The sequence below is a fragment of the Euphorbia lathyris genome, chromosome 1 (assembly GCF_963576675.1).
Source record: "Euphorbia lathyris chromosome 1, ddEupLath1.1, whole genome shotgun sequence".
In the NCBI taxonomy this organism is placed as follows: Eukaryota; Viridiplantae; Streptophyta; class Magnoliopsida; order Malpighiales; family Euphorbiaceae; genus Euphorbia; species Euphorbia lathyris.
In genome coordinates this window covers 39,768,368-39,784,653 of record NC_088910.1, presented here as the reverse complement: position 1 = coordinate 39,784,653, position 16,286 = coordinate 39,768,368, and the positions used below count along the sequence as shown (strand labels likewise).

Below are 16,286 nucleotides of genomic sequence, written 5' to 3'. Positions count from 1 at the left end.
TCATTGAAGTTAAATGGCAGCCCCCTCCATCTGATTGGATTAAAGCAAACACGGATGCCTCCGTGATCTCGGGTAGTGCTGGTTGCGGTGTGGTTTTTCGAAATAGTCGGGGGCATCCTCTTGGGTTATTTGCCTTCCCCCTTGATTGTGCTTTGGTACACATGGCAGAATTGCAAGCTGCTATTTTTGCAGTTTCGATTGCGAGGTCACGTGGTTGGACTCATCTCTGGATTGAAAGTGACTCGACTTACGTTATTCATATTTTCCGTACCCGTGCGAAGATCATTCCCTAGACAATGCGAGTGGATTGGTTAAATTGTTTGGATTCAATGATGCATATTCAGGTGGTTGTCTCTCATGTGTTCCGTGAAGGAAATCAGGTGGCGGATGCTCTTGCTAATTACGGACGTTTGGCCTCGGATTTGCAAATGTGGAATACCCTTCCGGACTTCTGCTCCCTTTTAGCTAGAGATAATGCCCTTGGTAGGGATATGTTTAGATTCTCTTAAAGCTTTTTTTGTACTGGTTTCATATTTTTTCATCTCTTCCTTTATATATCTTGGATCTTTGCCTTTTCGGGGGTGCCAACCTGGTTGGGATGTCCGTTGGGCTAGGTCTGTATTTCAATAAAAAAAGTTAATTTATAAAATAAATAAATAAATATAAGGATAAAATTAACTCTTTTTCCTTTGACTTTTGAATGTTTTTAACACTGTTAGCCAATTTGAACTGTGCTTGCTAACGGAATGAACCTCAATGTACTAGTTTGTAAATTTTTAAACCACAAGGGTGCCGATCGAAAACAGATATAACCATAAAGTTTATTTTTATACTTTTCCTTTTTATTTATAACTTTATTTTGTTCTATTAGTGTACTATTTCTTTTTCATGTAATTGTTATTCTAAATCAACAATAATATATTCTTGTTTCTTTGAGTGAAGAACATAAATTCTTCCTTGGTATTAATTAACTTCAAGGTAATTGAAGCAAATATTTATTGTGGATAGTGTCACTACACATAAAATTCTTAAAAATGCAAAATGTTTTTCTTCTTTAGGAAAGGGAAAATGAGTTGTTACTACAATATCTGATGAGACAAAATTAATTGAAGGCTCTGATAGAGCCACTGTAATCCTACCAAGAGTAACAAAGTTTATTGTAAATAATACATTATTTTCTTCAAAGTCTCAAAAAAATTTGTTAAGTTTTTAAAATATTTGCATAAACGGATATCATATTGGGACTGTAAGTGAATGGAATCAAGAATAGCTTTATATTACAAATATAATTTTACGAAATAAATATGTACTATAAAAATTTAATACTTTATCATCTGGTTTGTATTACATATGTATTAACGTTATTGAAACAAATCTTATTGTAAATCAGAAATTTACAGATTCTGATACTTATAAAATTTGGCATGATCGACTAGTTCATCCTGGTTATATGATGATGAGAAAAATGATAGAAAATGCACATAAGCATCCATTAAAGAGCCAGGAGATCCTTCAAAGTAATGAATTTTTTGTGATGCTTATTCGCAGAGAAGTTAATTATAAGGCCCTCGAAGGGTAACTTAGAATCGAATCACCAACATTTTGGATAAATTACATACATGGTGTACAACGTTTACTCATAATCACACTTTGGTGTACAACCAAAATTTTGTCACACTAAACTGTACAACCTTTTAGTGACCTCCCGCTAAAGTGTACAGTCGGTAATTTTGACCGGTCAACGCCTGGTCAATACGCCACCTCATCATTTTTAACCTCCTAACAAATAAAAGTGGATCCTACCTAATATCAAATGATTAATTTACCCTTAATTATATTTATTTTATTTTTTATTTTTCTTTCCTATCTCTCCCCTATCCCTCTCTTCCGCCTCCTCATTTATAAATGCATACACCTTTAATCCTCCTTCCTCAACGTTAATCCATTCTTCTTCTCCTTCCAAATCCAAGGGTCTCGATCCCTCACTCATCACCTCCATTCCTCTCTTCGTTTTCTAGGAAGAAGAAAAGAGCTTAGAATGCGTTATTTGCTTAAGCATTTTCGAGGAGAATGAAATTGGGAGAAGGTTGAAGAAATGTGGCCATGGTTTTCATGTTGAATGTATTGCTGTTCAGAATCAGATTGTTATTGATGTTCAGAATGGAAATGTTAATGGTAATTCAGTTGTAAATTTTGATTCCTTTTCTCTATTTTCATCTTCTTCATCGGCTTCTTCAGATTCATCTGATTCGTCTGCTCGATCATTTTTCTCCATGGATGAAGCTGCAATTTTTGCAGTGCAAAGAAGGACGGTAGCCATTTTCTTGTCAATTGCAGGATTTTTGGTGTTCGAATTTCTGCATATTAATTATTTGTTGTTCGAATTTTGTGGATTTCTTTTAATTTTTTTTATGGAATTCATGGTATTTTAGGAATGTATGTTACCAATAGGGCATCGGATAAAATTGCAGAGAGGAATTCATGGTATTTTAGGAATTCATGGTATTTTAGGAATTGCAGAGAGGAGAGGTGCAGGAGATGTGTTGAGAAGTGGAGTTGTAGCTTTTGGAGCAGTGGAGCCAGGTGTTCTTTGGATTTTCAAATTAATTTCGGATCAGTTCATGTTTTTTTTTTTTTGCAAAGATAATGAAGTATTTTGAAAATCAAATTGCTGTCGTTTTCTGATTTTGTGTTTGATTCTCTTTTTCACATAGAAAAGGAAAGAGAGAGAAAATCAAAGATAGAGAGAAATGAGTTGCATAAAAATGGGGAAGGAAGGGGATGATGTCATTTTAGTAATTTATAATGGTAAATTTCATCAATGGTGTACAATCTTTGCCCTATTTCACACTTTGGTGTACAACCTTCATTTTGTCTCAGTAATATGTACGACCTTATGGATGACCTCCCAACATGGTGTACATCAGGTAAAAATGACCGGTCAAACCGGTAAAACATGTCATTTCACCTTTTTTCAACTCATTCCTTACAAAATATGGGACCCACCTTATGGTCAATTACCATTATACCCCCATCCCCTTCTTTGGAACCCTCTCTCTCTATCTTTCCCTTTCTCTCTCTAATCCCCTCTCTCTCTAATCCATCCATCTCTTCATCTTCTTCCCTTTTTCAAATTTAATTCTTTCTCTTTCTAACCTCTCTCTTCAAATTTCTGTCTCTCTCTAAGTAGCTTAGGATCAAAACATAATCCATACAAAATCAATACTTCAATTCAGTGCAAATGACCTCCCTTATTTCCTTCGTTCGCTAATTTGATATTAATAAAAAAAATATTGATAAAGGTATGAATCTAGCCACACACACACACACAGAAACCTTGTCAGGTTCAATACCATTCTCTTGGATTTCCATAAACATACTCAAAGCCTCATTCACTATTCCCACCTCCAATAACCACTTATCATTGCATTCCAGCATGCCAAATTTCTCTAAGTAATTTCATCAAACACCTTCTTAGCAAGCCTAATTTCCTCACATTTTGAATAAAAATTCAATAACAAAGACTGAACATAAGGGCAAAAGCCAAAACCAGATCATAAAATGTGTATGAATCTGTCGACCATCTTCTTCCCTCAATTCCTTTCTCCCTCTTTAAATTTCTTTCTTTCTCTAACTCCTCTCTCTCTCTCTCTTCAAATTTCAGTAAATTTAATCTAGAATCCTTTGAAAAGAAATGGTCATTCAACATTTTCCAGTTCATAAAAACGACGATGAATCCGCCAAGTCAGTTCGTGAAGATGGAAGAACATAATTTCTTTAGCAGTGAAGAGGCATGGAATTTCTTCTCAGACCAGCAACCTCCTAGTCTTCAGTGGTACTGTATCGACTAATGAAATTAAGAAAAGAAAAATGTAAAAATAATAATAATGATAATAATAATAAAGGAAGTAAATATAGGGTGGAATCTTGAAGTAGAAAAGAGAGGTAGCTGTAAAAGGTTTTGTAAAATGAAAGTGGGGTAAATTTCACACATGGTGTACAACCTTTACCCTAAATCACACTTTGGTGTACCAACTTCATTTTGTCTCACTAATATGTACCAACTTAGGTGTGACCTCCCAATGTGGTGTACGGCCGGTGAAAATGACCGGTCAACGCGCCACGTCACCCATATTTCGAATCCTGAATAAAAAAACGTGGGCCCCATGTTTGTGTAAAGACTAATTTGCCCCCTCTTTGATTTTCCCTCCTAATTAACTTCTAGCTCATTTACCCATACATGTCTCTTCGTTTCCTGCATGTACTTTCAACTGAAAAGGTTCTCAAACGACGCCATTATCGTTTAATATAATGAATTCCCTTCATTTCCATTGTTGATTCAAACTGATACGAACCCTAAGAAAAGATAGAAGAGATTTATGGGTAAACAAAACGAAACCCAAAGTTCATCGTTTGAGAAATCAAGTTTAGTGTCTTCGAAGAACGGTGATTACAGAATCGAAGAATCGAACCCTAAGTTGAAGAACAGTGAAGAATGGAACCCTAAGTTGTTCGCGATACATGTAGAAGTAAAGTTGTCTCTAGTCGAAGAACTTAGTGGTAAAGTCCCTACTTTATTCACATCCATCGATCGAAAATTTGTAGTTTTCTTTGTCTTTCTATTACACCCATATCATTTGAGTACTAGGCTTTATCTTTCTATCTCAAGCAAGTTCCTTTTTTGTTTTCTAACAAGTTTAAGATGACATGAGCACTTTTTTGTTGCATGTGATACTGATCTTTTGGGTTACTTTATGCAGTGGATTCCACTTCGTACGGTCCACCGAGATTTAAGGAATTCGTGATACAGTGGATCAGGAATTCGTGATACTTATCTCCCAAAGCAGATTTAATGAAAAGGATCAGGAACAAAGCAGATTTCATGAGGAGGAATAAGCAGAAATTTTGTGGTAAGATCTTGAAGAAGTTAGAGATAAACAAAGATTGGGCAAGACATTACCAACCCACATACTCCGGGGGGCCTAGAGTACAGATCAATGGTTTGGGAGAGCAATTTGTTGTGAATTTGGATCACATGTCGAAGATGGCAGTTAACTGGGATCCCTTGCAGTCATGGATGTGCTGCTATTATAGGAAAAAATCAGAATCCAGAGAACTATCTAGCAGGTTGCTATTCGGTTGAGACGTATTTGAAGGTTTATAGCTTCATCATTGAACCAACGAATGGCATGGAGTCCACTGTATCACGAATTCCTTAAATCTCGGTGGACCGTACGAAGTGGAATCCACTGCATAAAGTAACCCAAAAGATCAGTATCGCATGCAACAAAAAAGTGCTCATGTCATCTTAAACTTGTTAGAAAACAAAAAAGGAACTTAGCTTGAGATAGAAAGATAAAGCCTAGTACTCAAATGATATGGGTGTAATAGAAAGACAAAGAAAACTACAAATTTTCGATCGATGGATGTGAATAAAGTAGGGACCTTACCACTGAGTTCTTCGACTAGAGACAACTTTACTTCTACATGTATCGTGAACAACTTAGGGTTCCATTCTTCACTGTTCTTCAACTTAGGGTTCGATTCTTCGATTCTGTAATCACCGTTCTTCGAAGACACTAAACTTGATTTCTCAAACGATGAACTTTGGGTTTCGTTTTGTTTACCCATAAATCTCTTCTATCTTTTCTTAGGGTTCGTATCAGTTTGAATCAACAATGGAAATGAAGGGAATTCATTATATTAAACGATAATGGCGTCGTTTGAGAACCTTTTCAGTTGAAAGTACATGCAGGAAACGAAGAGACATGTATGGGTAAATGAGCCAGAAGTTAATTAGGAGAGAAAATAAAAGAGGGGACAAATTAGTCTTTACACAAACATGGGGCCCACGTTTTTTATTCAGGATTCGAAATATGGGTGACGTAGCACGTTGACTGGCGTTGACCGGTCATTTTCACCGGCCGTACACCACATTGGGAGGTCACACCTAAGTTGGTACATATTAGTGAGACAAAATGAAGTTGGTACACCAAAGTGTGATTTAGGGTAAAGGTTGTACACCATGTGTGAAATTTACCCAATGAAAGTGGAGTATTATGTATTAGAAAATTTGTGCCTGAATCGAGCCATTAGAGTTGAGCATGTTTTGAGAGAAAAGTCAGGGTATAAGTGTTTGGATTGGGGTCCTCCATTTTTATCTGAATTGAGAGAGAGAGAGAGAAAGGTTTAGGAGAGAGAAAGAGCATTTTAGGAAGAAAAGCCAAATAAGGGTATTTTAGTAATTAGATATATGGTGGGTCAATTTTTTACTTTTTGACCGGTCAACTACTGAGGTGGCGCGTTGACTATGCATTGATCGGTTATTTTTACCTATTATACACCATAGTGGGAGGTCACCTATAAGGTCGTACATATTAGTGAGACAAAATGAAGGTTGTACACCAAAGTGTGAAATTAGGCACAAGTTGTACACCATTGATGAAATTTACCCTAAGAGTAAGGGTATTTTAGTAATTTGCAAGAATTGGGTCCCACTTTTTAATTAGAAAAAGTGACAAATGATGACGTGGCATAGTTGACCAGCGTTGACTAGTCACAAAAACCGGTTGTACACTTTAGTGAGAGGTCACCTAAAGCTCGTACGGTTTAGTGTGACAAAATTTTGGTTGTACACCAAAGTGTGATTTGGGGTAAAGGTTGTACACCACGTATGTAATTTACCCCCAACATTTTTATAATACCTTTAAGGTGATATTGTAGACCTATTCATTCACCATGTGGACCATTTATGTAGTTTATGGTTTTAAGTGGTGCTTCTACTAGATGGTTACTTGTATGCTTATTATCATCACACAATATGGCTTCTCCGAGATTACTTGATCAAATCATTATATTAAGAGCATAATTTCCTTATTATCCAGTTAAGACAATTCATCTTAATAATGCTCATGAATTTACATCCCTAACATTTAATGATTATTGCATGTCACTGGGGATAAGTGTTTAACATCATGTAGCCTATGATCATACATAAAATGCTCTATCAAAATTATTTATTAAACATCTGAAATTAATCGTTAGACCATATGCGAACTAGTATTTATATGGGGATATGCAATTTTACATGCAGCAACACTAAGTTATCATGAGTATTGCCCATTATAATTAGCTTTTGGTCAGGAACCCAATATTTCTCATCTAATAGTGTTTGGTTGTGCAACATATGTTCATATTACTCTACCACATCATACTGAGATGAGTCCTGAAAGGAAACTAGGAGTATATATTGGTGTTAAATGTGTCGTTGGCAACTGAACTTACATGGTTGTCTCAAAATGGTCACTCAACTTCAATTTGTCTCAATAAAATCACTCAACTTTGAATTTTGTCTCAATTAGGTCACTACGGCGATTTAAGTGATTAAAATGGATCGGAATGATGACATGAGTGACACATCAGCATGAGTCAACTCAGAAATATGATCGAAACGACACATGACATCCATTTATGCGCTACCTGGCAGCCACGTGCCGGTTATTTTTATGAAAAAAAACAAAATTTAGTTTTTTTTCATAAAAATAACCAACATGTGGCGGTCACGTGTCGTTTCAGTTAGACATCTGAGTTAACTCATGCTCACGTGTCAGTCATGACATCATTTCGATCCATTTTAACCATTGAAATCCCCCGAGTGACCTAATTGAGACAAAACTCAAAGTTGAATGATTTTATTGAGACAAAACTCAAAGTTGGATGATTTTATTGAAACAAATTGAAGTTGAGTGACCATTTTGAGACACCCATGTAAGTTCAGTGACTAACAGTACATTTAACCCGTATATGTTGGATATGGATCTCCCTCAATAATTAAATATCTTTAGTCATTAATGGGAAATATGTTTACTACACGATTTGTAGATTGTCATTTTCATGAATCCACATTCCCTAGAGAGAAAATAAAAATGTGAAAATTTCAATAACGTGGAAAACTTCATCACTTACTCACATAGATCTTAAAACAAAGCATTATGAACAAGAAGTTCAAAAGAAAATTCATCTTCCAAAATTTAGTTGTCACATGCACTTGCTGGTCTAAAATGAGTAAAAAATCACATATAACAACAGCTAATGTGTTGGTTCATATTGAAATTCCTAGGGGAAAAGACACAATGGTCGTTCTTAAACACTCATGAAGCATGGAAGACTGATTGGTTCTAAGGATAAAAATCCTAGAAAAATAAAATTTCTCAATGATAAGAATGATTCTATTGAGAATATATACACTAACATAAATATACTTCCTGAAGAAGTGCAAACACCTAAAGTTGTTAAAAGTTAAAGAGATTTTAATAAATTATATTAGTTCTGAAAAAAGATGTAATTGAGAGGAAATAGTTGTACCATGTTTTTGCATATAATGTAGCAATGAATATTATGGATGAAAATATGGATCATAAATCACAATTTGTTCTGGAATGTCAAAATAGAAAGATGTAATCCAAATAGAATTGAATGGTCTCAATAATGTGAAACTTTTGGACAAGTAGTCCAAACACCAGAGGGTGTTAAACCCGTAGGATACAAATGGGTATTTATTAGAAGAAGAAACGAGAAAAATGAAGTCATAAAATATAAAGCAAGACTTATGCACAAGCCCCCCCCCCCCCCCCCCCCCCCCCCCTCAAAGACCTATGATTGATTATGAGTAGACATATTCTCATGTTGTTGATGTAATACATTTTCGATATCTCATTAGTTTAACAGTGTAAAAAAAGATTATGTCTGCACCTAATGGGTGTAGTTACAACTTATCTATATGGCTCATTTGATAATGATATTTATATAAAAATCCTTGAAGGATTCAAACTACTATAAAATTGTGAGAAATGAGAACTTTATTTGATAAATTTATAGAGCTTTTGTATGGATTGAAACAATCTGGGCACATGTGGTATAATCGTCTCAGTGAAATATTTGTTGAAAAATTGTTATAAGAATGTTGAAATTTGTCTATGTATTTTTACAAATAGATTAGGATCTGAATTTTCCATCATTTCTATTTATGTGGATGATTTGAATGTTATTGAAACTCTCGAAGTGATTCCAAAGTAGTAGATTTTTTGAAAAATGAACTTGAGATGAAATATCTTGAAAAGATAAATTTTTTTGTCTTGGGTTACAAATTTATCACATAGAAAAACAAACTTGTGTTCATCAATCAACTTACATATAAAAGATCCTTAGAATATTTTACATGGACAAAGCATATCTATTAACTAGCCTAATGGCTTTTCGATCACTTGATGTAAATAAAGGTCATTTTTTTCCTCGAGAAGATAATGAAGAGATTCTTGGTCCCGAAGTACTATATCTTAGAGCAATAGGTGCACTAATGTATCTTGTTAACAATACGAGGCCTACCATTTCTTTTCTTGGCCAATTTGTTATCTAGATATAGCTCAGTACCTATACGGAGGTGTTGGAATGAAATTAAGCATATATTACAATATCCTCAAGGAACCATTGATTTGGATTTAATTTATGCATATGAATCTAAACCTAAATTAGTTTGCTATGCAGATGCAAGTTACTTATCTGATCCACATAAAGCTCAGTCATAAATGGGCTATTTGTTCACATATGGAAGTACAATTATATCTTGGCGCTTTACAAAGCAAACTATTACAATTACTTCTTCAAATCATGCGGAGTTAATAATTATTCATGAATCAATCTCAGAATGTGTTTGATTAAGATCATTAACCAAGAATGTGTAAGAATCGTGTGGTAGATCATCAGATTCAGGAACCCAACAATAATATATGAAGACAATGTAACTTGCATTACTCAATTGAAGGAATGCTATATTAAAGGAGACATAATAAAGTACATTTGGCTAAAATTCTTCTTTACTCGTTGTGAGCACGGATTTTTCGTCTGGTTTCCATGATGAAAATAATTACACCTTTGCACACAATTAACGGAGCTAAGATCCGAGTTCCTCGGTAAATTCCGAGCTTTGAGATCCCCCAGAAGGTCACATTAATACCTAACGTATTTTATTTTGAAAAACTATCATGACGTATCTTTGTGTCATATTTTTATAGATTGTTCTCATTTTTCTGATTGTTTCCCGAAAACTTCGAAACAATGTATTTCCCTTCGCAGGCCGATATGAAGACGACCTCGAGAATTTTTAATTTAGTTTTGAAAATCAAAATGTTATTACACTTGGAAAAATCTAACTAAGCATTTGTAATTTTTTTTCTGAATTTTTTCTATCACCTCGGCTCTAATTCGTGCTCCCAGCTTCAATTATACTGCAATTAGAGCCGAGTCATACGAATTAGAGCCGAACGGTACGAATTTTTGTCGGTCAGAGACACCCCTGACACAAGGGGATGCGTCAAAAAATAATCAAATTTTTCCGTACGAATTAGAGCCAAGTCGACTCTAACAGAGTGAGTCGGCTCTAACTAGAACCAAGTCATCTCTATTCATCGGAAAAGGTACAGTTTTGGATTTTAGGGAGATTGTTTCTTATAAATACCAACCCTATTATTCAAGCGTTTGAGGTCACTAAAAATTAGAGAAAAATAGCTCTAATTGATAAAAAAAATACTTTTAGAATTTTTAGGACGTGAACATGTTTAGATGTGATAAACATGGGCAATGCTAAAATGTCCTTTTCTAATTGACTAGAGATTCTTATCAAACATTTTCTTAATTTACAACATGTAAAAATAATGAATACCTAGTAATTTACATGTACACTCTACAATTTATGATAGGGGGAGAAGTAATTAAGAATATGAAGTTGTGATTTATTCAGGTAGCCATTGTAGTTTACCCCAAACCTTTTACCTGGACAATACATTTAATCAATCAATTGATGCTACTCATATGTATCTCTATTTTCATTGGTCGGATGTATTTATCTAGCAATATGGTACATATTATTCGATTAATAGATGTCACAAATATTAACTCAAGAATACTTGATCCCACTTAATATATGCTTAAAATCCAAATATAAAATTTTCAACTCATATTACAAACTCAAAAATTCATGCTTAATGTAGCAAGGAGTCAAATGGAGGCTGACTGTAGGTTCCATTTAAGAACATATTTGTGAGCACCTTATACATACCTTCAGTGAGGTGAACTCCATCCCAGTTTATGTATTGACTCGGATTCCGACAAGCTTTTGCAGATGGCATACCACAAACGTTAAACACCGCAAAGTTATAAGGTGGATCGCCCGATCCACAACATGCCTTGAATGGCTCTTTGAATCCGTAACCCCTCGGATTTTTCACAACCGTACTATATGCATTCCAGAAATCTAGATAAGTTATGGTAGCATTTGGGAATTCTCTTTTCAGATCTTCCAACTTGGCTTTATAAACAATATTATGAACCATGGTTTGATTGTTTACACTCTTCACGCATCCCATGTCATCTCTGTCATCTTCAGGAGCCAATGTCATTGCTAGTGGCAAGCATCCGGTAGGCGGCAGGCCTTGAACGACAATAGATTTCACACCTTTCTTCAGCAATTCCTGCAATTTAATTTATGAAATAAACAACTTATGTACTTTTTAATTGCTTATATAACATTTGAATTCGAGTAGTAATCATTGAGTAATATTATCGGTTCATAGTATTTCACAAAACTATTTATAATATTAAGGTGTTTGCAAAACTATTTACGATATTGAAGTGGTCAATAATAGACATGTCTTAAAAAAAGTCGAGTCTGTATTAAATTTTTATCGGAATCTTAATATTTACTATAATTTTGTATTAAAAAATATAAACAAAAAGGAATGAATTGGAAGAATGTCAATTTTAAACATCTAAACTAACTTATTACATTGTATTATTCTTTTCCATTTAAATTAATATCTATATTCAATCAGACTCGTCTTAAATTTTGAAGATCTTATAACTTTGGTGTCTTAAATTTTGAAGATCTTATAACTTTGGTGTCATGTGTTAATGGACACTTGGCACACCCTTATATGTGGGCCTAACCAATGGTAATGTTCACATGTGGGAATAGGAAAAACGTCCTCTCTTACTTCTAAAAGTGGAATAAAAAATTTTAACCCGTCTCCGGGTTAGATCTGCTAACGTTGCAAAAACAATTTTCCTCATGTCCTCCAATCTTATAGAGATAGTTCCACAGACGATTTTTTTTTTTTCTTATTTGTCTTTTTAGAATAGCCAGCAATGTTTTTGCTATTCGCACATGTGAATGTTATTGTTTGACCATCTATAGTGTGAATGTTACTGTTTGACTATCTAAAATCATAAAGGATAAATAATTTATTAGTCTTCTGAGTTTCTTATATTACATTAGTCAATTTTTCTATTTTAAAAAATACAATTAGATAGTCTTTCACTTTTTTAAATTCAACTATTCTTTGTTCTTCCTAAATTTTGTTAGCAAATAAAATAAAGTGTCAAAAGTCCAAAATTAACTAGTTTAAATCTGTGATGGATCTACGTATAAGTTCAAAAAAAAAAAAACATGATAAGTATAGGTGTAATTGTGTATGAAGTCTAATTTCGATGTTTCATGATGTTCAATGGTTTTTGTATAAAATTTAATTTTTTTTACTAATATAAATAGTTAATTTTGAAAAATTAAAGACCCTATAATATATATCTTAAATATGGATAAGGTGTAAAAATATCTCTAACGTTGACAGTCAGAAGCAATTTTATTCTTAACGTCTAAAATGGTGCAATTTTACCTATAATATTCACAGCTAACAAATTTACCCCTAACATTAATAAGTTGGATCAATTTCAGTAATCATTATAAAATATAGATATTTCGTTACTTATTTTGCAACAGTTACATACCAATTGGTTCCAAAAAAAAAAATCATATTTTTTATGGTTTAATTAATAGAAGAATTTGAGATTAATATTTTTTAATTCCACGAAATATTTATATTTTTTTGTCCAAATCGTACAAAATACAGTATAATTTTTTATTTTTAAGAAAATTCACGTGTATGTATATTATTGTGATATGTTACTAATGAGTGATAAAATGACGCAAATGTGAAGTGTAAATAACATGATTTATGATTGAATACAGTTTGATGAATTATTTCTCAAATTGACATAACTTGCCAATGTTAGAGTTAAATTTGCTCTTTGCTGCAAACATTAGGGGTAAAATTGTATCATTTTAGACGTTAGAGGTAAAATTGCTCCTTACGAGTTAACGTTAAGGTATTTTTTTTTTTTTGACAGCAACGTTAGGGTATTAATCATGAATAGTTTTACAAACACCCTAATTTTGTAAATAGTTTAGTGAAACACCATATTTGATGATAAAGTGATCTGACCTGTAGAAACGTGGTGACAGTGCTGATCGCCAGTTTTCTAACGGTATCACTAGTAACAGAAGATCCAGTAATATAAGCATAATCATTAACCCCAATTTCCCCAACCCAAATCAACGAGTCCTCCATAAGTTCTCTACATGCCGGGCTCGAATCTACAGACCCTTGGCACCCATTCTTTTGCAAGAACTGGTTAAACCAAAGAATCTGAGTTTGAATCGACTGAGGTGTAAAAGCCAGACTAAGATTATTCATAACAAAGAAACCATGATTTATAGCTGTAGATCCAGCAACAGCAAAATTCACCCCATGTTTTTCATCTCCTTGCTTCAGGTGAAGATACGGTGGTAAAAACGGTAGAGAAAGCGATTCAGCTACAAAATCAATCATTAGCCGGCCATCGGAGTATCGATTAGTCGGACGGTGAAAGAATGTGTCGCCGTATGGAGGGTTTGAGACATGGCCGAAACCGCTAGGGCCTGTTGCGGACTTTGTGTTGCCGGTGTCAGTGAAGGAGTCGCCGAAGGCGTAGATCTTTTTGAAAGGTGGAGTTGGAGAGGAAGAGAGTAGAGGAATGGAGGCGGAGAAGAAGATGAGTGTGAGAATGAGTTGTGAAGGAGTAGCCATTAGAGAAAGCGTTTTCTGTTTTGCATAGACGAAAGATAGTATATATAGTAGATGCGATTAGTGTTGTGATGTGGAGGTTGTTTGAATGGTAGGGTAGGTTTCTGATTTGCTTTCAAATCTGGTTCAGAATTTCATAAATATCACCGCAAAATGGGAATTAATTAGGAAGTTTATTTAAAAGCAGAATGTGATTGTAATTGAAATAATAAGGTTGACATTAAATTTACAGTTGAAGATTGCACAAATTAACACGTATTAATCACTTGGATATGTATTTTCATGACCAAGATGGAAACTTTTTTTTATTGAGATGGTTTTAGAACTAAAGTGTTAGAAAGAAGAAATCCGAGGAATGAAGGGACAAAATCATCCTGGTAAAGTAAATTTAGCTTAAATCCAAGTTTTTGAAGTTAAAATTTGATAAACTGATAACCAAATTGAAACCTTAGTTTGGTTCGGTTATTTTTACTCTTTAATTCAGTTCGGTTTTAATTTGGGTGAAGTTTGGTAATTCGTTATTGATTTAGTTATTCCGATTTAATTGAAACCGAACCGAAATTTATATATAAATAAAAAAAAAATCATAATTTTATTTTGTATTCCGCAAATCCAAATGTATATATATGTGTATTTAGTTTTTAACATGTGAAATCAATTTTAACTTCAATTAAATTCAAATTTATAAAAATTACAATATTTTTCTTAATTAACAGAAATTTTTCGGTTAGTTAACATGCGGTTATCAATTCTATTTAGTTCGGTTTACTTTCTGAAATATAGCTTATTTCGGTTCGGTTAACCAACAATTCAGTTTGGTTAGTAACCAAACCGATGCTCACCCCTAGCGGATACAGGGGTCTAGAGGGGTTCAAGCCTCTCCGACCGCCGTAACCACCCTTACTATGGATGGTTTCAGGACCCCGACCGTTAGAACCATCTTTATTATAGATGGTTTGGCCCTCTTTGGTAAAGAGCGTTTTGGGATAAAAAGAGCGGTTTTGACCAACTTTAGAGGTTTGACCACTGAAACCGCTAATTGGAGTGTTTGGTGGAGAGAAGTTTGAGAGAGAGTTTTGGAATGAAAACGCTAATTTAGAAAAAGCTCTTAAACTGAGCTTTTTCAATTAGCGTTTTGCAATATTAAAATTAATGGACTTTTTTAACCCTAATAGATAGACTCCCTCTTCTCCTGCGTCAAAATTAATGCCCTTATTCGTCTTTTTGCACAAACCGCTATTACCAATCAGCTAATTTTTACCAAACAGGTCTAGTCAAATCAGCTAATGTAACCAGCTAACAGCTAACAACTGATGTAATCAGCTCACAAATTAAGGTTTGAGATGTTTAATTAACTTCATTGTGTTTGTGTTTAATTACAAATTCAACTTGATTTATATGTGATGTACAATGAATTTCTTTAAATGTGTTAAAAACGACTAAATTTTATTTATTTTAGTACAAATGTAGTTGAATTGGGATGAAAGATGTAAATTGAATGAAGAGTGGAATTAGGAGGGAAAAATGGTGAGGTAGTTGGCCTCAAAATTGGTTGAGGATGGGATAGAGCAATAAATGTGAACCATTTCAATACAAGAGAGGTGTGATGGACAGATTCTTTTTGGCTTGCTGCGGTGGGATGCTTTAAATATTCCAACTGCCACTCTATCTATCTACCATCTGGACCATAGATTACTACATTCATAATTTTGTCAAAAACATCATAAGTTCTCTCATTATTTTGATAAGGTTATATTATTGATACTTAATTTCAACATATCAAATCAAACCATTGATTATGATTATTTATTTGAGATAATAAGGTATATCATATTATTAGAAAAAATAATGTAAAGGCTACCTTTTAAAGCCAAAACCATCAAATTCAAACGTTTGGTTAAGAGTTTAATTGTGTTTAATTGATGGTTATAACGGGTGGTTCATCATATTCATTATATTCCTTACAGATGTTCTTATACTAAAAATAAAATAGATTAAAAAATATATAAAGAAGAGAAGAGAAGATTGTATTGCTTTCTTATTTTACCTATAAGATTTAAATTTGACACTAATATTGTTTGGATATGCAAATCACTTTTAGATCTCGTTTGGTTTGTCGTAATGTAAGAGGAGAGTTGGCCTGTAGGCAAATTTGATCCTAAGCATAGGTGGTAGGCACTTGTTTAAGCGATCCACCCTAATCTATTGGGGACTAGGAAAGTCGGACATTCAACTTTATAAAATGAGAGGTGAATGTCTCCATAGGAATGGAAGCTTATGGGCACTTTGGGCTATGATATAGCTCATAATAGGACGAAGTTTAATATACAGGGG

The 16,286-nt window shown here is 33.9% G+C and overlaps 1 protein-coding gene across 1 annotated transcript; it reads right to left on the bottom strand.

The window, feature by feature from the left end:
• Positions 1 to 10,869: 10,869 nt before the first annotated feature.
• Positions 10,870 to 14,076, bottom strand: LOC136229183 (GDSL esterase/lipase At3g48460). The gene is made up of 2 exons (XM_066017780.1): positions 13,332 to 14,076; positions 10,870 to 11,525 (listed from the first exon to the last, which is right to left on the bottom strand). The coding sequence occupies exons 1-2, from the start codon at positions 13,953 to 13,955 to the stop codon at positions 11,037 to 11,039; spliced, it is 1,113 nt and encodes a 370-aa protein (XP_065873852.1). The 5' UTR covers positions 13,956 to 14,076; the 3' UTR covers positions 10,870 to 11,036.
• Positions 14,077 to 16,286: the final 2,210 nt, after the last annotated feature.

What these genes read in the sequence shown, in the direction of transcription:
- LOC136229183 (XM_066017780.1), bottom strand. Translation starts at nt 13,955, where the DNA reads ATGGCTACTCCTTCACAACTCATTCTCACACTCATCTTCTTCTCCGCC. An exon ending in CTGTCACCACGTTTCTACAG is followed by an intron (nt 11,526 to 13,331) that starts GTCAGATCACTT and finishes ATTAAATTGCAG; the next exon opens with GAATTGCTGAAGAAAGGTGT.